Consider the following 20323-nt stretch of genomic DNA (forward strand, 5'->3'; position numbering starts at 1 on the left):
AACCACCTAACCTGCACATCTTTGGACTGTGGGAAGAAACCGGAGCACCCGGAGGAAACCCACGCAGACACGGGGAGAACGTGCAGACTCTGCACAGACAGTGACCTGAGCCGGGAATCGAACCCGGGTCCCTGGCGCTGTGAGGCAGCAGTGCTAACCCACTGTGCCACCGTGCCGCCCTAATGATCCACAGCAATGCAGTTGACTCTTAACTGTCCCCAGCAAGTGGGAATTAGGGATGAGTTACAGATGTTTCTCATGTTTTTTTATTAGTGTCACAAGTAGGCTTGCATTAACACTGCAATGAAGTTACTGTGAAAATCCCCTAGTCCGCCACATTCCGGTGCCTGTTAGGGTACGCTGAGGGAGAATTAAAAACGGCCAATGCACCCTAACCAGCACGTCTTTCAGGCTGTGGGAGGAAATCGGGGGAAACCCACGCACAGACACGGGGGAAGAGGGTGCAGACTCCGCACAGACAGTGACCCAAGCCGGGAATCGAACTCGGATCCCTGGCGCTGTGAGGCAGCAGCGCTAACCCACTCTGCCTCCGTGCTCCACAGTCTAAGAGAAGACACTGGATATAAATTCAGGGTTGACATCTCAGCCGCCCGTTCAACCTGGGACAAAGATGGGGGGGGGGCGGTTTCCATTCTACCAGCTTCTGGCGACAGCACTCAGGCATTCTCAAATCATCGGGGGACAATGCAGCACATGGTGCTCCATCTGTCACGTCACCGGACAGAAGCAAGCTGGTTTCTCAAATACAACTTAATTCAAGATGGCTTGATGAGATAACATTTAAACAGGTTTCAAGCCTCATAATGTAACAGCTTATTACCTAAACCAACTCTCTCCTCTTTCACCCCCCAGGCACATTAAATTACTAATCGCCCTCTTCACAGCTTGGACTGTGAGTGGTTTACAATTTACAAGCAATATTTTTTGAAGTGGACAATTAATGCTATGTTTTAGGTTCTGAGCCTTCGCTAGGACTCCAACTTCCTTTCATCAGAACAGATTCCAATTCAAAAATACTTGATAAACAGGTCCGGGGAAGCAAAAGGGGTGGTTTTTTTTGCTGAGCTGTCAAACAAAGAACAAAGAACAGTACAGCACAGGAAACAGGCCCTTCGGCCTTCCAAGCCTGTGCCGTTCCTTGGTCCACCTAGACCAATCGTTTGTATCCCTCCATTCCCAGGCTGCTCATGTGACTATCCAGTTAAGTCTTAAACGATGTCAGCGTGCCTGCCTCCACCCACCCTACTTGGCAGCGCATTCCAGGCCCCCACCACCCTCTGTGTAAAAAACATCCCTCTAATATCTGAGTTATACCTCGCCCCTCTCACCTTGAGCCCGTGACCCCTCGTGAACGTCACTTCTGATCTGGGAAAAAGCTTCCCACCGTTCACTCTATCTATCCCCTTCATAATCTTGTACACCTCTATTAGATCTCCCCTCATTCTCCGTCTTTCCAGGGAGAACAACCCCAGTTTACCCAATCTCTCCTCATAGCTAAGACCCTCCATACCAGGCAACATCCTGGTAAACCTTCTCTGCACTCTCTCTTAACGCCTCCACGTCCTTCTGGTAGTGCGGCGACCAGAACTGGACGCAGTACTCCAAATGTGGCCTAACCAGCGTTCTATACAGCTGCATCATCAGACTCCAGCTTTTATACTCTATACCCCGTCCTATAAAGGCAAGCATACCATATGCCTTCTTCACCACCTTCTCCACCTGTGTTGCCACCTTCAAGGATTTGTGGACTGGCACACCTAGGTCCCTCTGTGTTTCTATACTCCTGGTGACTCTGCCATTTATTGTATAACTCCTCCCTACATTATTTCTTCCAAAATGCATCACTTCGCATTTATCCGGATTAAACTCCATCTGCCACCTCTCCGCCCAATTTTCCAGCCTATCTATATCCTGCTGTATTGCCCGACAATGCTCTTCGCTATCCGCAAGTCAACTTGCTTAATCTACTGTCTTCTCTTCAATCGTGACATACCAGAGGAAAGTGATGGCCCAGTGGTATTATCACTAGACTATTCATCCAGAAACTCAGCTAATGCCCTGGGGGACCCCGGGTTCGAATCCCGCTACGGCAGATGGTGGAATTTGAATTCAATAAAAAATATCTGGAATTAAGAATCTACTGATGACCCATTGTCGGAAAAACCCATCTGGTTCCCTTTAGGGAAGGAAATCTGCCGTCCTTACCCCGGTCTGGCCGACATGTGACTCCAGAACCGGCTCCAAGGACGGCACGGTGGTTAGCACTGCTGCCTCACGGCGCCAGGGACCCGGGTTCGATTCCCGGCTTGGGTCACAGTGTGTGTGGAGTCTGCACGTTCTCCCCGTGTCTGCGTGGGTTTCCTCCGGGTGCTCCGGTTTCCTCCCACTGTCCGAAAGACGTGCTGGTTGGGTGCTAAATTCTCCCTCAGTGTACCCGAACAGGTGCCGGAGTGTGGCGACTAGGGGGATTTTCACAGTAACTTCATTGCAGTGCTAATGTAAGCCGACTTGTGATGAATAAATAAGCTTTAGAACCACAACTCTCAACTGCCCCCTGAAATGGCCTCGCAAGCCACTCAGTTCAAGGGTGACTAGGGATGGGCAATAAATGCTGGCCCAGCCAGCGACACCCATGTCCCACAAATGAATAAAAAACAGCATGGATACACATGACTAGCAATCAGATTCACAGCCGCACAGGCACAAGTGCTGATAGGATCATACTACCAGCTCAAGGCATCCATACACATAGACAAGTTTCTCTGGGTAGGTTGCTGTTATTTTTGAAGGGGAGTAGGTGGGAGGGAGTTGTTGCTACTTGCGCGGAAGCTAAAATTACCCAAATCGGGATAGGCTGTCTTTGGTCAAAACATCTGAAAAGCCAATGGCCATCTATTCTTGAATGCTTCCTCACACGTTCCATCACTACATTTAAACTTTATTTATTCGTCACAAGTAAGGCTTACATTAACACTGCAATGAAGTTACCGTGAAAATCCCCTCGTCGCCACACTCCTGTTCGGGTACACTGAGGGAGAATTTAGCACGGCCAATGCACCCGAACCAGCATGTCTATCGGACTGTGGGAGGAAACCGGAGCACCCGGAGGAAACCCAGGCAGACACGGGGGAGAACGTGCAGACTCCACACAGACAGTGACCCGAGCCAGGAATCGAACCCGGGTCCCTGGCGCTGTGAGGTAGCAGTGCTAACCACCGTGCCGCCCCTACATTTCACTGAAACCTCAGCGGCAACATGATCCGATTCACACTCAGAACGCGCAGTGCAACTTGTCAAGTTAAAAGGCAGCAGATGCAAATCAAGAAAGCCTGGTTTAGCAAGAAAAGCTGCCAAATTTTAACAGGTTCAGTTCCTCAATAAAATTCATCAATTCCCAAGGCACCTGACCTCCCCAACACCTGGGATTCGAATTTTAAACCCACTCAACAGTCCCATTCTGACTTGAGCTTTTTAAAACTGGTTATTATTCCTCCCTGTAGCAACACAATACAATCTCTCCTTGATTTATCAAGTTCAACACACAAATCTTCAGTGAAGAAAATGCTTGCTATCACTACAGTCAAGAAACAAGACCGGTTTAAATTATTTCCAACTCACCCAGATGTATTGCTGCCAAGTTCAACTGTGTGAGGTAGTTTATGAACCTACATAGTTGAATCCTTGCCCAACTCCAATTTTATTCCTTTGCCAAAGGGTGCTGACAAGTACCAGGGCTGAAATTCTCTGTCCTGCCCACCCTGGGAATTGTAGCAGGCTGGACACACGCCATGTCCAAAGAAGTGTAGGTTAGGTGGATTGGCCATGCTAAGTGCATGGGGTTGCAGGGATGGCACGGTAGCACAGTGGTTAGCACTGCTGCTTCACAGCTCCAGGGTCCCGGGTTCGATTCCCGGCTCGGGTCACTGTCTGTGTGGAGTCTGCACGTTCTCCCCGTGTCTGCGTGGGTTTCCTCCGGGTGCTCCGGTTTCCTCCCAGTCCTAAGATGTGCGGGTTAGGTTGATTGGCCAGGTTAAAAATTGCCCCTTAAGAGTCCTCAGATGCGTAGGTTAGCGGGATTAGCGGGTAAATATGTGGGGGTAGGGCCTGGGTGGGATTGTGGTCGGTGCAGACTCGATGGGCCGAATGGCCTCCTTCTACACTGTAGGGTTTCTATGATTTCTATGATGGGGCCTGGGTAAGATGCTCTGTCGGAGAGTCGGCACGGAACCGATGGGCTGAATGGCCTCTTTCTGCACTGTAGAGACTCTATGGTTCCGAGGGTCATTTATGGCACAGAAGGGGGCCACTGAGTCCACCAAATCCATGTTGGCACTCCACAGAGCAAGTCAATCAAGCAAGCCCTCCCGTCCACATCATCCCCATAGCTCTGCAATTTCAAGTGTCCACCCAATTTTATTTTGAAACCGTATGGGCAGCGAGTTCCAGGTCAAACAAGCGCAAGAGAGTTCAAATTCTACGGATATTTAAAAGACCAAGCCTTAAAAAGACGTCACTTACCTCACCAACGTGCCAGCTTCGATCAGAACCTCTGAAAAAGCGTCGCGAAAAATAATTGCGTTCTTCCTCTTACAGTTCTGAATAACATCATTGGCAACATAGAAAAGGTTCAGTCGATGAGGGATCGAAGCTAAAGAGGAAACAGAAAGCTTTATTAAAATCGGTGAAAGTAACCCTGTTACTTTCAGAGCAATTTTCAGATTAACCAAAATTAAACAGCAGACATTTCCAGCGCAGGAGTGAGACATGAAGCCTGTGGAACGGACAACAAGCGACTGGCGGTTACAGGACAATTTCACTCTTCAACCACATACACAAAATTCGTTACCTTTAGGTATAAACAAGCTTGGTTTTTTTTTTATTCGTTCATGGGATGTGGACAGCGCTGGCTGGGCCAGCATTTATCGCTCATTTAAGAATCCATGAAACCACAGGAGCAGAATGAGGCCGTTCGGCCCATCGAGTCTGCTCCGCCATTCAATCACGGCTGATATTTCTCTCATCCCCATTCTCCTGCCTTTTCCCCATAACCCCTGATTCCCTTATTAATCAAGAACCTATCTATCTCGGTCTTAAAGACACTCAATGACCCGGCCTCCACAGCCTTCTGCGGCAAAGAGTTCCACAGATTCACCACTCTCTGGCTGAAGAAATTCCTCCTCATCTCTGTTTCAAAGGATCGTCTCTTTAGCCTGAGGTTGTGCCCTCTGGTTCTAGTTTTTCCTACGAGTGGAAACATCCTCTCCACGTCCACTCTATCCAGGCCTCGCAGTTTTCTGTAAGTTTCAATTAGATATCCCCCTCGTCCTTCTAAACTCCATCGAGTACAGACTCAGAGTCCTCAACCGTTCCTCATACGACATTCCAGGTATCATTCTGGTGAACCTCCTCTGAACCCCCTCCAAGGCCGGCACATCCTTCCTTAGGTATGGGGCCCAAAGCAACATTGTCGTGGATCCAGAGTCATAGGTAGGCCAGACCTGTCTATGCCGACACTATAGTTAAGAAAGCCCCACCAACGCCTCTACTTTCTCAGAAGACTAAGGAAATTTGGCATGTCAGCTACGACTCTCACCAACTTTTACAGATGCACCATAGAAAGCATTCTTTCTGGTTGTATCACAGCTTGCTATGGCTCCTGCTCTGCCCAAGACTGCAAGAAACTACAAACGGTCGTGAATGTAGCCCAATCCATCTCACAAACCAGCCTCCCATCCATTGACCCTGTCTACACTTCCCACTGCCTCGGGGAAAAGCAGCCAGCATAATTAAGGACCCCACGCACCCCGGACCTTCTCTCTTCCACCTTCTTCCATCGGGAAAAAGATACAAAAGTCTGAGGTCACGTACCAACCGACTCAAGAACAGCTTCTTCCCTGCTGCTGCCGTCAGACTTTTGAATGGACCTACCTCGCACTAGGTTGATCTTTCTCTACACCCTAGCTATGACTGTAACACTACATTCTGCACCCTCTCCTTTCCTTCTCTATGAACAGTATGCTTTGTCTGTATAGTACACAAGAAACAATACTTTTCACTGTATATTAATACGTGACAATAATAAATCAAATCAAATCCCGGGTAAGGACGGCAGATTTCCTTCCCAAAAGGGAACCAGATGGGTTTTTCCGACAATCGACAATGGGTCATCAGTAGATTCTTAATTCCAGGTTTTTATTGAATTCAAATTTCACCATCTTCTATGGTGTGATTTGAACCTGGGTCCCCCAGATTATGCTGGGTCTCGGGATTACTAGTGCAGCGACAATCCCACTACGCCACCCCTACCCTGACTGTGGCATAGTGGTACCGTCGCGCCGTCAAGCTCAGGTTTACAGTCGAGTCATTTGAAGCTCTGGTATTTAGTTACACAAACACATTGGCACACTTTACCCACTGCATAATTGTTAAGCTGAAGACTGCATTTCTCTCTCAAAGACTCCTGTTTGCCCCTCTCATCGGCACAGATGGCAGATAAGGGCAATCCATGGGGTGGCGACCACAGTCACGATATTCACACAGAATCTTAGAAACCCTACAGCACAGAAAGAGGCCATTCGGCCCATCGAGTCTGTACCGACCACAATCCCACCCAGGCCCTACCCCCATATCTCTAGATATTTACCCACTAATCCCTCTAACCTACGAATCCCAAGACATTAAGGGCAATTTTTTAGCATGGCCAATCAACCTAACCTGCACGTCTTTGGATTGTGGGAGGAAACCGGAGCACCCGGAGGAAACCCACGCAGACACGAGGAGAATGTGCAAACTCCACACAGGCAGTGACCCAAGCCAGGAATCGAACCCAGGTCCCTGGAGCTGTGAAGCAGCAGTGCTAACCACTGTGCTACCGTGCCGCACAGGGATGGCTATGCAGACCATTCAACTGAACTCACTGCATGCTTTGCCAATTCCCACTTTTCCTTAGTTAGCTGGTCAGTACTTGAAATTTACAAGTGCTTGCCATTTTAAACTTTTGCGTGTTCTGGGCCCACCCTTCCTGTGAGCTAACAGGATTGTGGATTTTACGAGGACAGGTTTCACCCAAACGGTGATGAAGTAGAAAGGGTCGAGAGCTTCACATTTCCAGGTGTCCAGATCACCAACAACCTGTCCTGGTCCCCCCACGCCGACACTATAGTTAGGAAAGCCCCACCAACGCCTCTACTTTCTCAGAAGACTAAGGAAATTTGGCATGTCAGCTACGACTCTCACCAACGTTTACAGATGCACCATCACAGTTGTATCACAGCTTGGTCTGGGCTCCTGCTCTGCCCAAGACCGCAAGAAACTACAAAAGATCGTGAATGTAGCCCAATCCCATCACCCAAACCAGCCTCCCATCCATTGACTCTGTCTACACTTCCCGCTGCCTCGGCAAAGCAGCCAGCATAATCAAGAACCCCCACGCACCCCGGACATTCTCTCTTCCAACTTCTTCCGTCGAGAAAAAGATACAAAAGTCTGAGGTCACGTACCAACCGACTCAAGAACAGCTGAAGAACATAAGAACTAGGAGCAGGTGTGGGCCATCTGGCCCCTCGAGCCTGCTCCGCCATTCAATAAGATCATGGCTGATCTTTTGGTGGACTCAGCTCCACTTACCCGCCCGCTCACCATAACCCTTAATTCCTTTACTGTCCAAAAATCTATCTATCCTTGCCTTAAAAACATTCAATGAGGGAGCCTCACTGGGCAGAGAATTCCACAGATTCACAACCCTTTGTGTGAAGAAGTTCCTCCTCAACTCAGTCCTAAATCTGCTCCCCCTTGTTTTGAGGCCTCTTCCCTGCTGCTGTCAGACATTTGAATGGACTTACCTTGCACTCAGTTGATCTTTCTCTACACCCTAGCTATGACTGTGACACTACATTCTGCACTGTCTCCTTTGCTTCTCCCCAACGCACTCGACGAATGGTGTGCTTTGTCTGTAAAACGCACAAGGAACAATACTTTTCACTGTATCCCAATAGAACATAGAACATAGAACAGTACAGCACAGAACAGGCCCTTCGGCCCACGATGTTGTGCCGAGCTTTATCTGAAACCAAGATCAAGCTATCCCACTCCCTATCATCCTGGTGTGCTCCATGTGCCTATCCAATAACCGCTTCAATGTTTCTAAAGTGTCTGACTCCACTATCACTGCAGGCAGTCCATTCCACACCCCAACCACTCTCTGCGTAAAGAACCTACCTCTGATATCCGTCCTGTATCTCCCACCACGAACCCTATAGTTATGCCCCCTTGTAATAGCTCCATCCACCCGAGGAAATAGTCTTTGAACGTTCACTCTATCTATCCCCTTCATCATTTTATACACCTCTATTAAGTCTCCCCTCAGCCTCCTCCGCTCCAGAGAGAACAGCCCTAGCTCCCTCAACCTTTCCTCATAAGACCTACCCTCCAAACCAGGCAGCATCCTGGTAAATCTCCTCTGCACTCTTTCCAGCGCTTCCACATCCTTCTTATAGTGAGGTGACCAGAACTGCACACAATATTCCAAATGTGGTCTCACCAAGGTCCACAATACACGTGGCAACAAAAAAATCAAAGTTAGACCATAAGACCATAAGACATAGGAGCGGAAGTAAGGCCATTCGGCCCATCGAGTCCACTCCACCATTCAATCATGGTTGATTTCAACTCCATTTACCCGCTCTCTCCCCATAGCCCTTAATTCCTCGAGAAATCAAGAATTTATCAATTTCTGTCTTGAAGACGCTCAACGTCTCGGCCTCCACAGCCCTCTGTGGCAATGAATTCCACAGACCCACCACTCTCTGGCTGAAGAAATTTCTCCTCATCTCTGTTCTAAAGTGACTCCCTTTTATTCTAAGGCTGTGCCCCCGCGTCCTAGTCTCCCCTGTTAATGGAAACAACTTCCCTACGTCCATCCTATCTAAGCCGTTCATTATCTTGTAAGTTTCTATCAGATCTCCCCTCAACCTCCTAAACTCCAATGAATATAATCCCACGATCCTCAGACGTTCATCGTATGTCAGGCCTACCATTCCTGGGATCATCCGTGTGAATCTCCGCTGGACCCGCTCCAGTGCCAGTATGTCCTTCCTGAGGTGTGGGGCCCAAAATTGCTCACAGTACTCCAAATGGGGCCTAACCAGTGCTTTATAAAGCCTCAGAAGTACATCCCTGCTTTTGTATTCCAAGCCTCTTGAGATAAATGACAACATTACATTTGCTTTCTTAATTACGGACTCAACCTGCAAGTTTACCTTTAGAGAATCCTGGACTAGGACTCCCAAGTCCCTTTGCACTTTAGCATTATGAATTTTGTCACCGTTTAGAAAATAGTCCATGCCTCTATTCTTTTTTCCAAAGTGTACAACCTCGCACTTGCCCACGTTGAATTTCATCAGCCACTTCTTGGACCACTCTCCTAAACTGTCTAAATCTTTCTGCAGCCTCCCCACCTCCTCAATACTACCTGCCCCTCCACCTATCTTTGTATCATCGGCAAACTTGGCCAGAATGCTCCCAGTCCCGTCATCTAGATCGTTAATATATAAAGAGAACAGCTGTGGCCCCAACACTGAACCCTGCGGGACACCACTTGTCACCGGTTGCCATTCTGAGAAAGAACCTTTTATCCCAACTCTCTGCCTTCTGTCTGACAGCCAATCGTCAATCCATGTTAGTACCTTGCCTCGAATACCATGGGCCCTTATTTTACTCAGCAGTCTCCCGTGAGGCACCTTGTCAAAGGCCTTTTGGAAGTCAAGATAGATAACATCCATTGGCTCTCCTTGGTCTAACCTATTTGTTATCTCTTCAAAGAACTCTAACAGGTTTGTCAGGCACGACCTCCCCTTACTAAATCCATGCTGACTTGTCTTAATCCGACCCTGCACTTCCAAGAATTTAGAAATCTCATCCTTAACGATGGATTCTAGAATTTTGCCAACAACTGAGGTTAGGCTAATTGGCCTAAGTTTAAAATCTCAGATGTTCTATAAGGCCACGTAGCAAAGGAGGCCGCCAGTCAGCACTTTGTACCTGCGCACCTGTTCCTCTGAAGACTTTGCCAAAGAGGCACACTCACCGTTTATTTCCTCAGAGTGCTGAGAATGTCTTCCCTTGTTCCCCTATTCCCTTTCACCAGCTACTGCTGAATCTGCTCCCAGGCCACTCTTTCAGTGCAGTTCCAATTATGACAACGTGTTGCGGCCACTTTCACTGTTTGTCATGGGCGGCACAGTGGGTTAGCACCGCTGCCTCACAGCGCCAGGGACCCGGGTTCGATTCCCGGCTTGGGTCACTGTCTGTGCGGAGTCTGCACGTTCTTCCCCCGTGTCTGCGTGGGTTTCCTCCGGGTGCTCCGGTTTCCTCCCACAGTCTGAAAGACGTGCTGGTTAGGGTGCATTAGCCGTGCTAAATTCTCCCTCAGTGTACCCGAACAGGCGGCTGAGTGTGGCGACTCAGGGATTTTCACAGTAACTTCCTTGAGTGTTAATGTAAGCCTTACTTGTGACTAATAAATAAACTTTAAACTTTTGTCACCGTCCTCAAATTCACTCCCTCCCCCAGGCAGTGGACATACTGCCCTGCCCAGATCACCACTGATTTGACAAGTGTGCGCACCAAGCACTATGGCCACAGAAGGCTCTAAGCTGTGAAGCACCATCATCAACCCCAGAAGAAACTTCATTGCAGCGTTAATGTAAGCCGACTTGTGACACTAATAAATAAACTTTAAACTTAAATGGAAAACTGTTGAATGCTGAGAATGGTGTTTGAACAGCAGTGCAAAACCCACTTCAACCAAGCTGCTTTTTAAGATCAAAAAAAGACTTGAAGACTCATCAGAAAACAAAATGGAAATCTGAGCCCTCTCACTCATGAGTCTGCTAGCCACCTATTTTGGTTGAAGCTTAAATACCGATGCTGGTAGATTTGGACTAAGGAAGAAACCAGCAGATTGCAACTTGAACTGGGCAGGTCATGGAATCCCTACAGTGCAGGAGGAGGCCATTCAGCCCATCGAGTCTGTACTGACAACAATCCCACCCAAGCCCTATCCCCATATTTACCCGAGTTAGTCCCCCCGACACTAAGGGGCAATTTAGCATGGCCAATCCACCTAACCTGCACATCTTTGGACTGTAGGAGGAAACCGGAGCACCCGGAGGAAACCCACGCGCAGACTTGAGGGAGAACGTGCAAACTCCACACAGACAGTGACCCAAACCAGGAATCGGACCCAGTCCCCCCGCGCTGTGGGGTAGCTGTGCTAACCACTGTGCCGCCGAGCAACTGGAATTTTAAATAAGAGTCACCAGTCGCAAATCACAGAAGGAGGTTGGGTGCATTGGCCGTGCTAAGATCTCCCTCAGTGTACCCGAACAGGCAACCGGAGTGTGGCGACTAGGGGATTTTCATTGCAGAGTTAATGCAAGCCTACTTGTGACAATCATAAATAAACTTTAACAGCAACCACTGTCATTGAATCTCAAAGCAATTAGTTATAAATGTCTCTTTAAATGTGTGTGTGTGTGTGTGTGTGTGTGTGTGTGTTTGGGGGGGGGGAGGGGGGGGGAGGAGAGAGAGAGAGAGGGAAGAGGAGAAAAACAGGTGGAAAACAGGCCACCAGGGAGAAGAATTTCTAATGTACTTACATAAACTGAAACATAAAAATCTACAATTAAACAGTAATTGTGGGATGAGCAAGATATTTGATATTAATGTGCAATAACACTTGGGGGCAGCACGGTGACACAGTGGTTAGCACTGCTGCCTTTCAGCACCGGGGACCTGGGGTCAATTCCGGCCTCGGGTGTGTGCGCGGAGTCTGCACATTATTTCTGTGTCTGCGTGGGTTTCCTCCGGGTGCTCCGGTTTCCTCCCACAGTCTGAAAGACGTGCTGGTTAGGGTGCATTGGCCATGCTAAATTGCCCCTTAATGTCCAAAGATGTGTCAGTTAGGTGAATGGTAAAGACATGGGGTTATGGGAATCATAGAATCCCTACAGTGCAGAAGGAGGCCATTTGGCCCATCGAGTCTGCACCGACCACAATCCCACCCAGGCCCTATCCCCATAACCCCATATATTTTCCCTGCTAATCCCCCTGACACTAAGGGGCAATTTAGCACGGTCAATCCACCTAACCCGCACATCTTTGGACTGTGGGAGGAAACCGGAGCACCCGGAGGAAACCCACGCAGACACGGGGGAGGATGTGCAAAATCCACACAGACAGTGACCCCAGGCCGGAATCGAACCCGGGTCCCTGGCGCTGTGAGGCAGCAGTGCTAACCACTGCGCCACCACTGTGTCGGAGAGCCAGTGCAGATTCGATGGGCTGAATGGCCTCCTCCTGTCTGCGCTGTTGATGAGGAGCAGGGAGCAAGATGCTAGAAGTTAGAAAATACAGTGAAAAGTGCTGTGGCAGAATCCTGGAAAGTTTAAGTCGACCAGCTGTAGGTGTACGGTGTCCCAGATTGATTCACAGTACACCTGAGCAACATGATGCAGCAAAAAGATTTCCCTCTACTTTTACACCACCATCTCCGCACCGCGTCCATCACCAAGACGTGGCCTAGATCCCTAATCCTGTATCTGGATATAAATACAATCAAGTTGTGTTCATAAGACACAGGAGCAGAATGAGGCCATTTAGTCCATCAAGTCCGTCCCGCCATTCGTAAGTTCACAAGGAGCAGAATGAGGCCACTCGGCCCATCGAGTTCGCTCCGCCATGGCTGATATGCTCCTCATCCCCATTTTCCTGCCTTCTCCCCATAACCCTTCACCCCCATTCCCAATTAAACATCTGTCTAACTCCTCCTTAAATGTACTCACTGTCCCGGCATCCACTGCAGTTTGGGGGCAGCGAATTCCACAGATTCACAACCCTTTGGGGGAAGTAGTTTCTCCTCCAACTCTGTTTTAAATTTGCTGCCCCTTATCCTCAGACCTCTCGTCCTAGAATGTCCCACAAGAGGAAGCATCCGCTCCACGTCTACTTTATCCCAGACCTTTTATCATCCTGTAAACCTCAATTTGATCTCCCCTCATTCTTCTAAATTCCAGAGAGTGTCGGCCTAAACTGTTCAATCTCTCTCCATACGACAAACCCCTCATCTCTGGAATCAATCGAGTGAATCTCCTCTGAACTGCCTCCAATTACACAACATCTTTCCTCAAATAAGGGGACCAAAACTGTGCACAATACTCCAGCTGCGGCCTCACCAATGCCTTCTATAGTTGCAATAACACCTCCTTCCCTTTATATTCTATTCCTTTAGCTATAGTTAAGTCTAGATACAGCTAAATAATGTAGATTAATAACCAAGTTAAAAAACAGCAACCAGTTTATCATTAATAGACATAGAATCCCTACAGTGCAGAAGGAGGCCATTCGGCCCATCGAGTCTGCACCGACCACAATCCCACCCAGGCCCTATCCCCATAACCCTATACATTTACCCTAGCTAGTCCACCTAACACTAAGGGTAAATTTAGCATGGCCAATCCACCTAACCTGCACATCTTTAGAGTGTGGGAGGAAACCGGAGCACCCGGAGGAAACCCACGCAGACACGGGGAGAATGTGCAAACTCCACACAGACAGTGACCCAAGCCGGGAATCGAACCCGGGTCCCTGGCGCTGTAAGGCAGCAGTGCTAACCCACTGTGCCACCCTCTCACAAACTGACTCTAAAACAAATCACAATTTCTGATAAGATGCATTCTTGCGTACTCTCTGTTGTAAAGGCACACAGTTTCTAGAATTTAAAAACTACCCTGACGACAGATGCCACTATGAAGCAGTTAAGACCATAAGACCATAAGACATAGGAGCGGAAGTAAGGCCATTCGGCCCATCGAGTCCACTCCACCATTCAATCATGGTTGATTTCAACTCCATTTACCCGCTCTCTCCCCATAGCCCTTAATTCCTCGAGAAATCAAGAATTTATCAATTTCTGTCTTGAAGACGCTCAACGTCTCGGCCTCCACAGCCCTCTGTGGCAATGAATTCCACAGACCCACCACTCTCTGGCTGAAGAAATTTCTCCTCATCTCTGTTCTAAAGTGACTCCCTTTTATTCTAAGGCTGTGCCCCCGCGTCCTAGTCTCCCCTGTTAATGGAAACAACTTCCCTACGTCCATCCTATCTAAGCCGTTCATTATCTTGTAAGTTTCTATCAGATCTCCCCTCAACCTCCTAAACTCCAATGAATATAATCCCACGATCCTCAGACGTTCATCGTATGTCAGGCCTACCATTCCTGGGATCATCCGTGTGAATCTCCGCTGGACCCGCTCCAGTGCCAGTATGTCCTTCCTGAGGTGTGGGGCCCAAAATTGCTCACAGTACTCCAAATGGGGCCTAACCAGTGCTTTATAAAGCCTCAGAAGTACATCCCTGCTTTTGTATTCCAAGCCTCTTGAGATAAATGACAACATTACATTTGCTTTCCTAATTACGGACTCAACCTGCAAGTTTACCTTTAGAGAATCCTGGACTAGGACTCCCAAGTCCCTTTGCACTTTAGCATTATGAATTTTGTCACCGTTTAGAAAATAGTCCTTGCCTGCTGCAAGCACTTCAAGGTCCTATCAAATGCTCAGGGGGGCATCTTAGCACCCCGGATTTCACAAGGTGAAATCATTCTCAAACTCAGCAGAGTCATTCCTGGAATGGTACTTGATAGCCAAATACTGCAAAGGCCCAGGGAAAAGGGGAAAATCAAGTAATTAATTCAGCCAGCTTTTACTGCGTACTTTATAGGATCGAGACTAGAACCAGTTAATTGGGCGGCATGGTGACTCAGTGGTTAGCACTGCTGCCTCACAGCTCCAGGGACCCGGGTTCGACTCCCGGCTTGGGTCACTGTCTGTGCGGAGTCTGCACGTTTTCCCCGCGTCTGCGTGGGTTTCCTCCGGGTGCTCCGGTTTCCTCCCACAGTCCAAAGGTGTGTGCGTTAGGTGGATTGGCCCTGCTAAATTGCCCCTTAGTGTCCAAAGATGTGCAGGTTAGGTGGATTGGCTGTGCTAAATTGCCTCTTAGTGTCATGGGGACTAGCTAGGGTAAATGTGTGGGGTTACGGGAATAGGGCCTGGGTGGGATTGTGGTCGGTGCAGACCCGATGGACCGAATGGCCTCCTTCGCACTGTAAGGATTCTATGATTCCAAGAATCACTGCTAGAACCACTTACAAAACTTGCCAGGTATTTTAGTAAGTAAATTAATTATCCAGCGTAATACTAAGTTATAAAGACCCAAACAGTGCAGCTTCCATTCCCAGGCTCCGCTGATCTGGCATTGTTAGACAACATATAGAAGAACTAAAACCAAGAGAGAAAATGCTGGAAAATCTCAGCAGGTCTGGCAGCATCTGTAAGGAGAAAAGAACTGACGTTTCGAGTCTAGATGACCCTTTGTCAAAACTAAAACACGAAACTACTAAAACAAACGTGTTAAAAATTCAGTTGTGGATTTAATTTATTATTGTCACATGTATTGGGATACAGTGAAAAGTATTGTTTCTTGCGCGCTATACAGGCAAAGCATACCGTTCATAGAGTATAGAGATTTGATTTATTATTGTCACGTGTTGGGATACAGTGAAAAGTATTGTTTCTTGCGCGCTATACAAAGCATACTGTTCATAGAGATTGTTATTGGACATCAGTCAGTCCCCGTGTGTGGGGTAGATACAGCCACAGTGCTGTTAGGGAGGGAGTTCCGGTATTGTTATTGGACATCAGTCAGTCCCCGTGTGTGGGGTAGGTACACCCACAGTGCTGTTAGGGAGGGAGTTCCAGGATTGTTATTGGACATCAGTCAGTCCCCGTGTGTGGGGTAGGTACACCCACAGTGCTGTTAGGGAGGGAGTTCCAGGATTTTGACCCCAGCGACAGTGAAGGAACGGCCGATACATTTCCAAGCTGGGATGGTAAGTACCTCGGAGGGGCAACCTGCAAGTGGTGGTCTTCCCCATGTGTCTGCTGCCCCCCCCCTTGCTTTTTTGGTCAGGGCCAAATAGCCAAAAATAAAATCAGAAAGTTCTGGAAAAACTCAGCATGTTCGGCAGCATCTGCGGAGAGAGGAGCTGAATTAACACAACTCTTGTTTGGAGTGCATTTCAGACTTCCAGCATCTGCAGTATTTTGCTTTTATTTTAGTGCTAAGTAACCAATGTCTTGGATCAAGGCCAATCATAAATGATGCAATGCCCCACTACAGAGACGGATTATGGGCCAACAATTTAAATCATGGCCAGGGGGGGATTGTAAATTGTCACTGTGGCTGCTGCAAGGAGAAAATAAAACTATGGGAGATAATTGTGTCCTTTCACTTGCATGGAAACCACAGAATCCCCACAGTGAAAGAGGCCATTTGGTCCATCGAGTCTGCACCGACCACAATCCCACCCAGGCCCTATCCCCATAACCCCATTTACCTTGCTAATCCCCCTGACACTAAGGGGCAATTTATCATGGCCAATCCACCTAACCTGCACATCTTTGGACTGTGGGAGGAAACCGGAGCACCCGGAGGAAACCTATGCAGACACGGGGAGAGTGTGCAAACTCCACACAGACATTGACCCAAGGCAGGAATTAAACCCGGGTCCCTGGCACTGTGAGGCAGCAGTGCTAATCACTGTGCCACTCATTAAAAAAACCTGCCTTTTTCAGCAGACATTTCCTTGTCTTTTGTCAGGTAACGAAGAAGTTTTTCACTAGTAGGAAAAACCGGAACCAGAGGGCACAACCTTCGACAGAAGGGATGATCCTTTAAAACAGAGATGAGGAGGAATTTCTTCAGCCAGAGAGAGGTGAATCTGTGGAACTCTTTGCCGCAGAAGGCTGTGGAGGCCGGGTCATTGAGTGTCTTTAAGACAGAGATAGATAGGTTCTTGATTAATAAGGGGATCAGGGGTTATGGGGAAAAGGCAGGAGAATGGGGATGAGAAAAATACCAGCCATGATTGAATGGCGGAGCAGACTCGATGGGCCGAGTGGCCTAATTCTGCTCCTATGTCATATGGTCTTAGATGAAGGGCAATAGCACTGTGCACAGCAAGCTGCTGTCTTGAAGAGGTCCAAGAGCGTGTGGAGATATACGTCTGCTGCGGGTGCAGGGGAAAGGGAGGGCCACGAACCACATTCAATTCACCAAACTGGAATCTTTCAGACAAAGTAGTTGGAACTACACAGCACAGGAAAAGACCCTTCGGCCCATCAAGCCTGCACCGATTCTGAATCCTCATTTAGACCCATTCCTTATTGCCCATATGTGGTTTCTCTCCCTGTTTGCCTCCTGTTCCTGTGTCTATGAAGATGCACCTCGTACGTTGCTAATGTGCCTGCTTCCACCACCACCTCTGACAGCGCGTTCCAGGCACCCACCACGCTCTGCGTGAAAAACTTCCCCCGCACATCTCTCTTAAACTTTCCCCCCTCGCCTTGAACCTGTGCCTCCTTGTAGTTGATCTTTCCACCCTGGGAAAAAGCCTCTGACTATCCACCCTGTCTCAGTCTCTCAGAATTCTGTAAACCTCTATCAGGTCTCCCCTCAGCCTCCATCTTTCAGTGAAAACAATCCGTGTTTATCCAACCTTTCTTGAGCACCACTAAGAGTGAAGTACGTACGACTGGTGTAACTTTCCACCCCCAATTTCAACCAGCAGTTATCTCGCGAGAATAAACCGCAGATTATGCTGAGGTGGAACCAAAGCAAGATCCACAAGCTGGTGTGTGTGGGGAACAGTGCGTACCGTGGGAACTGGGTGTGTTTAGGTGCACAATTGAACCAGCGGTTTAACCAGCGGCTTAACCAGGCTGCAGTTCTGACCAGGAGCTCTCTCTGGCACAGGGCAAACACCTACAAATGTATTTTTTTCCCCCCAGAGATGTAACAGGGGTGGCACAGTGGTTGGCGCTGCTGCCTCACAGTGCCAGGGACCGGGTTCAATTCCCGGCTTGGGTCACTGTGTGGAGTCTGCACGTTCTCCCAGTGTCTGCGTGGGTTTCCTCCGGGTGCCCGGTTTCCTCCCACAGTCTGAAAGATGTGCAGGTTAGGTGGATTGGCTATGCTAAATTGTCCCTTAGAATCCAAAGATGTGCAGGTTGGGCGGATTGGCCATGCTAAATTGTCCCTTAGAATCCAAAGATGTGCAGGTTAGGTGGATTGGCCATGCTAAATTGCCCCTTCGTGCCGGGGAACTAGCTAGGGTAAATGCATGCGGTTGTAGGGATCGGGCCTGGGTGGGATTGTGGTCGGTGCAGACTCAATGGGCTGAATGGCCTCCTTCTGCACTGTAGGGATTCTACGATTCTATAAGAGCTGCTTTGACACAACTGGAGTTCAGCCAATTGTTTAATTAGAGTAAACGCAGGGACCCAGATGTGAATTTTCTTGGAACTCGAATCCGAATACAAACAGTGCTTATAGAGTCTAGCATCCCGGCGACATATACCATGTGAAAGGAGAGAACGATACAAGTGGCTCATATTCCTAAAACACGATTAAAAGGTACATCCATCTAAAGACAAGATTCTGACAACAAAGAGCAAAGAAAATTACAGCACAGGAACAGGCCCTTCGGCCCCTCCAAGCCTGCACCGACCATGCTGCCCCGACTGAACTAAAACCCCCTACCCTTCCGGGGACCATATCCCTCTATTCCCATCCTATTCATGTATTTGTCAAGACGCCCCTTAAAAGTCACTACTGTATCTGCTTCCACTCCCTCCCCCGGCATCGAGTTCCAGGCACCCACCACCCTCTGTGTAAAAAGACTTGCCTCGTACATCTCCTTTAAACCTTGCCCCTCGCACCTTAAACCTGTGCCCCCTAGTAATTGACTCTTCCACCCTGGGGAGAAAGCTTCTGACTATCCTGAATTATGATCTACAGCAAGTTGGACAAAGCTGCTGAAAGGAAAGTTAGACTATTTCTGCAGAGAGATAAACTTAGGCCAATAAAAAGCAAGACGGAACTGGTAGCAAACGTGAGGTTGTCCATTTTGGCAGAAAGGGTAAACAAAAAGCTTATTATCTAAATGGTGAGAGATTGCAGAGCTCCGGGGTTCAGAGGGATCTGGGTATCTGCGTGCTTGAATCACGAGAGGTTAGTATACAGGTACCGCAAGTAATTAGAAAAGATAATCGAAAAAAAGCAAAGTTTATTTATTAGTGTCACAGGTAGGCTTACATTAACACCGCAATGAGGTTACTGAAAATATCCCCTAGTCGCCACACTCCGGCGCCTGTTCGGGTAACACTGAGGGAGAATTTAGCACAGCCAATGCACCCTAACCAGCACGTCTTTCAGACTGTCGGAGGAAACCGGAGCACCCGGAGGAAACCCACGCAGACAGGGGGAGAACGTGCAGACTCCGCACAGACAGTGCCCCAAGCCGGGAATCGAACCCGGGTTCCTGGCGCTGAGGCAGCAGCGCTAACCCACTGTGCCACCCGAATGTTGTTTATCGCAAGAGGAATGGATTTCTAAAGTAGGGAGGCTATTTCTCAGTTGTACAGGGCATTGGTGAGATCACATATGGAGTATTGTGTACAATATTGGCCTCCTTAATTAAGGAAGGATGTAAACATGTTAGAAGCAGTTCAGAGAAGGTTTACTGGACGAATACCAAGAATGGGCGGGTTGTCTCATGCGGAAAGGTTGGAGAGGTTAGGGGTGTACCCACTGGAGTTTAGAAGAGGCAACTTGAATAAAACCTTTAAGATCCTGAGGGGGTATTGACAGGGTGGATGTAGAAAGGGTGTTCCCTCTTGTGGGAGAACCTAGAACTCGGCGTCACTGTTTAACAATAAGGGGTTTTAAGGCAGATAATCATAGAATCCCCACAGTGCAGGAGGCGGCCATTTGGCCCGTCGAGTCGGCACTGACCACAATCCCACCCAGACCCTATCCCCCTTATCATACAATCTCTACAGGGCAGAAGGAAGCCATTCAGCCCATCGAGTCTACACTGACGATAATCCCACCCAAAAATATCTAGAATTAAGAATCTACTGATGACCACGAAACCATTGTCGATTGTCGGAAGGACCCATGCGCTTCACTAATGTCCTTTCAGTAAGGAAACTGGCTGTCCTTACCCTGGTCTGGCCTACATGTGACTCCAGAGCCACAGCAATGTGGTTGACTTCCTTCTGCCCTCTGAACAAGGGCAACAAGGGATGGACAATAAATGCTGGCCAGCCAGAGACACCCATGTCCTACAAATGAATAAAAAAAGACCCTATCCCTGTAACTCCACATATTTATTCTGCTAATC

General features: G+C 48.4%; 1 protein-coding gene across 1 annotated transcript in view; it reads right to left on the minus strand.

The window, feature by feature from the left end:
- LOC144487910 (regulation of nuclear pre-mRNA domain-containing protein 2-like) overlaps positions 1 to 20323 on the minus strand; it is a gene marked incomplete at its 3' end in the record, with an annotated part of 79564 nt that overhangs the window by 46671 nt on the left and 12570 nt on the right. Inside the window, exon 2 of the mRNA XM_078205958.1 lies at positions 4540 to 4669. Within this exon, the coding sequence (XP_078062084.1) occupies positions 4540 to 4669 (130 nt within the window). The remainder of the gene's footprint in view (positions 1 to 4539; positions 4670 to 20323) is intronic.

The sequence above is a fragment of the Mustelus asterias genome, unplaced genomic scaffold (assembly GCF_964213995.1).
Source record: "Mustelus asterias unplaced genomic scaffold, sMusAst1.hap1.1 HAP1_SCAFFOLD_1124, whole genome shotgun sequence".
Lineage (NCBI taxonomy): Eukaryota > Metazoa > Chordata > Chondrichthyes > Carcharhiniformes > Triakidae > Mustelus > Mustelus asterias.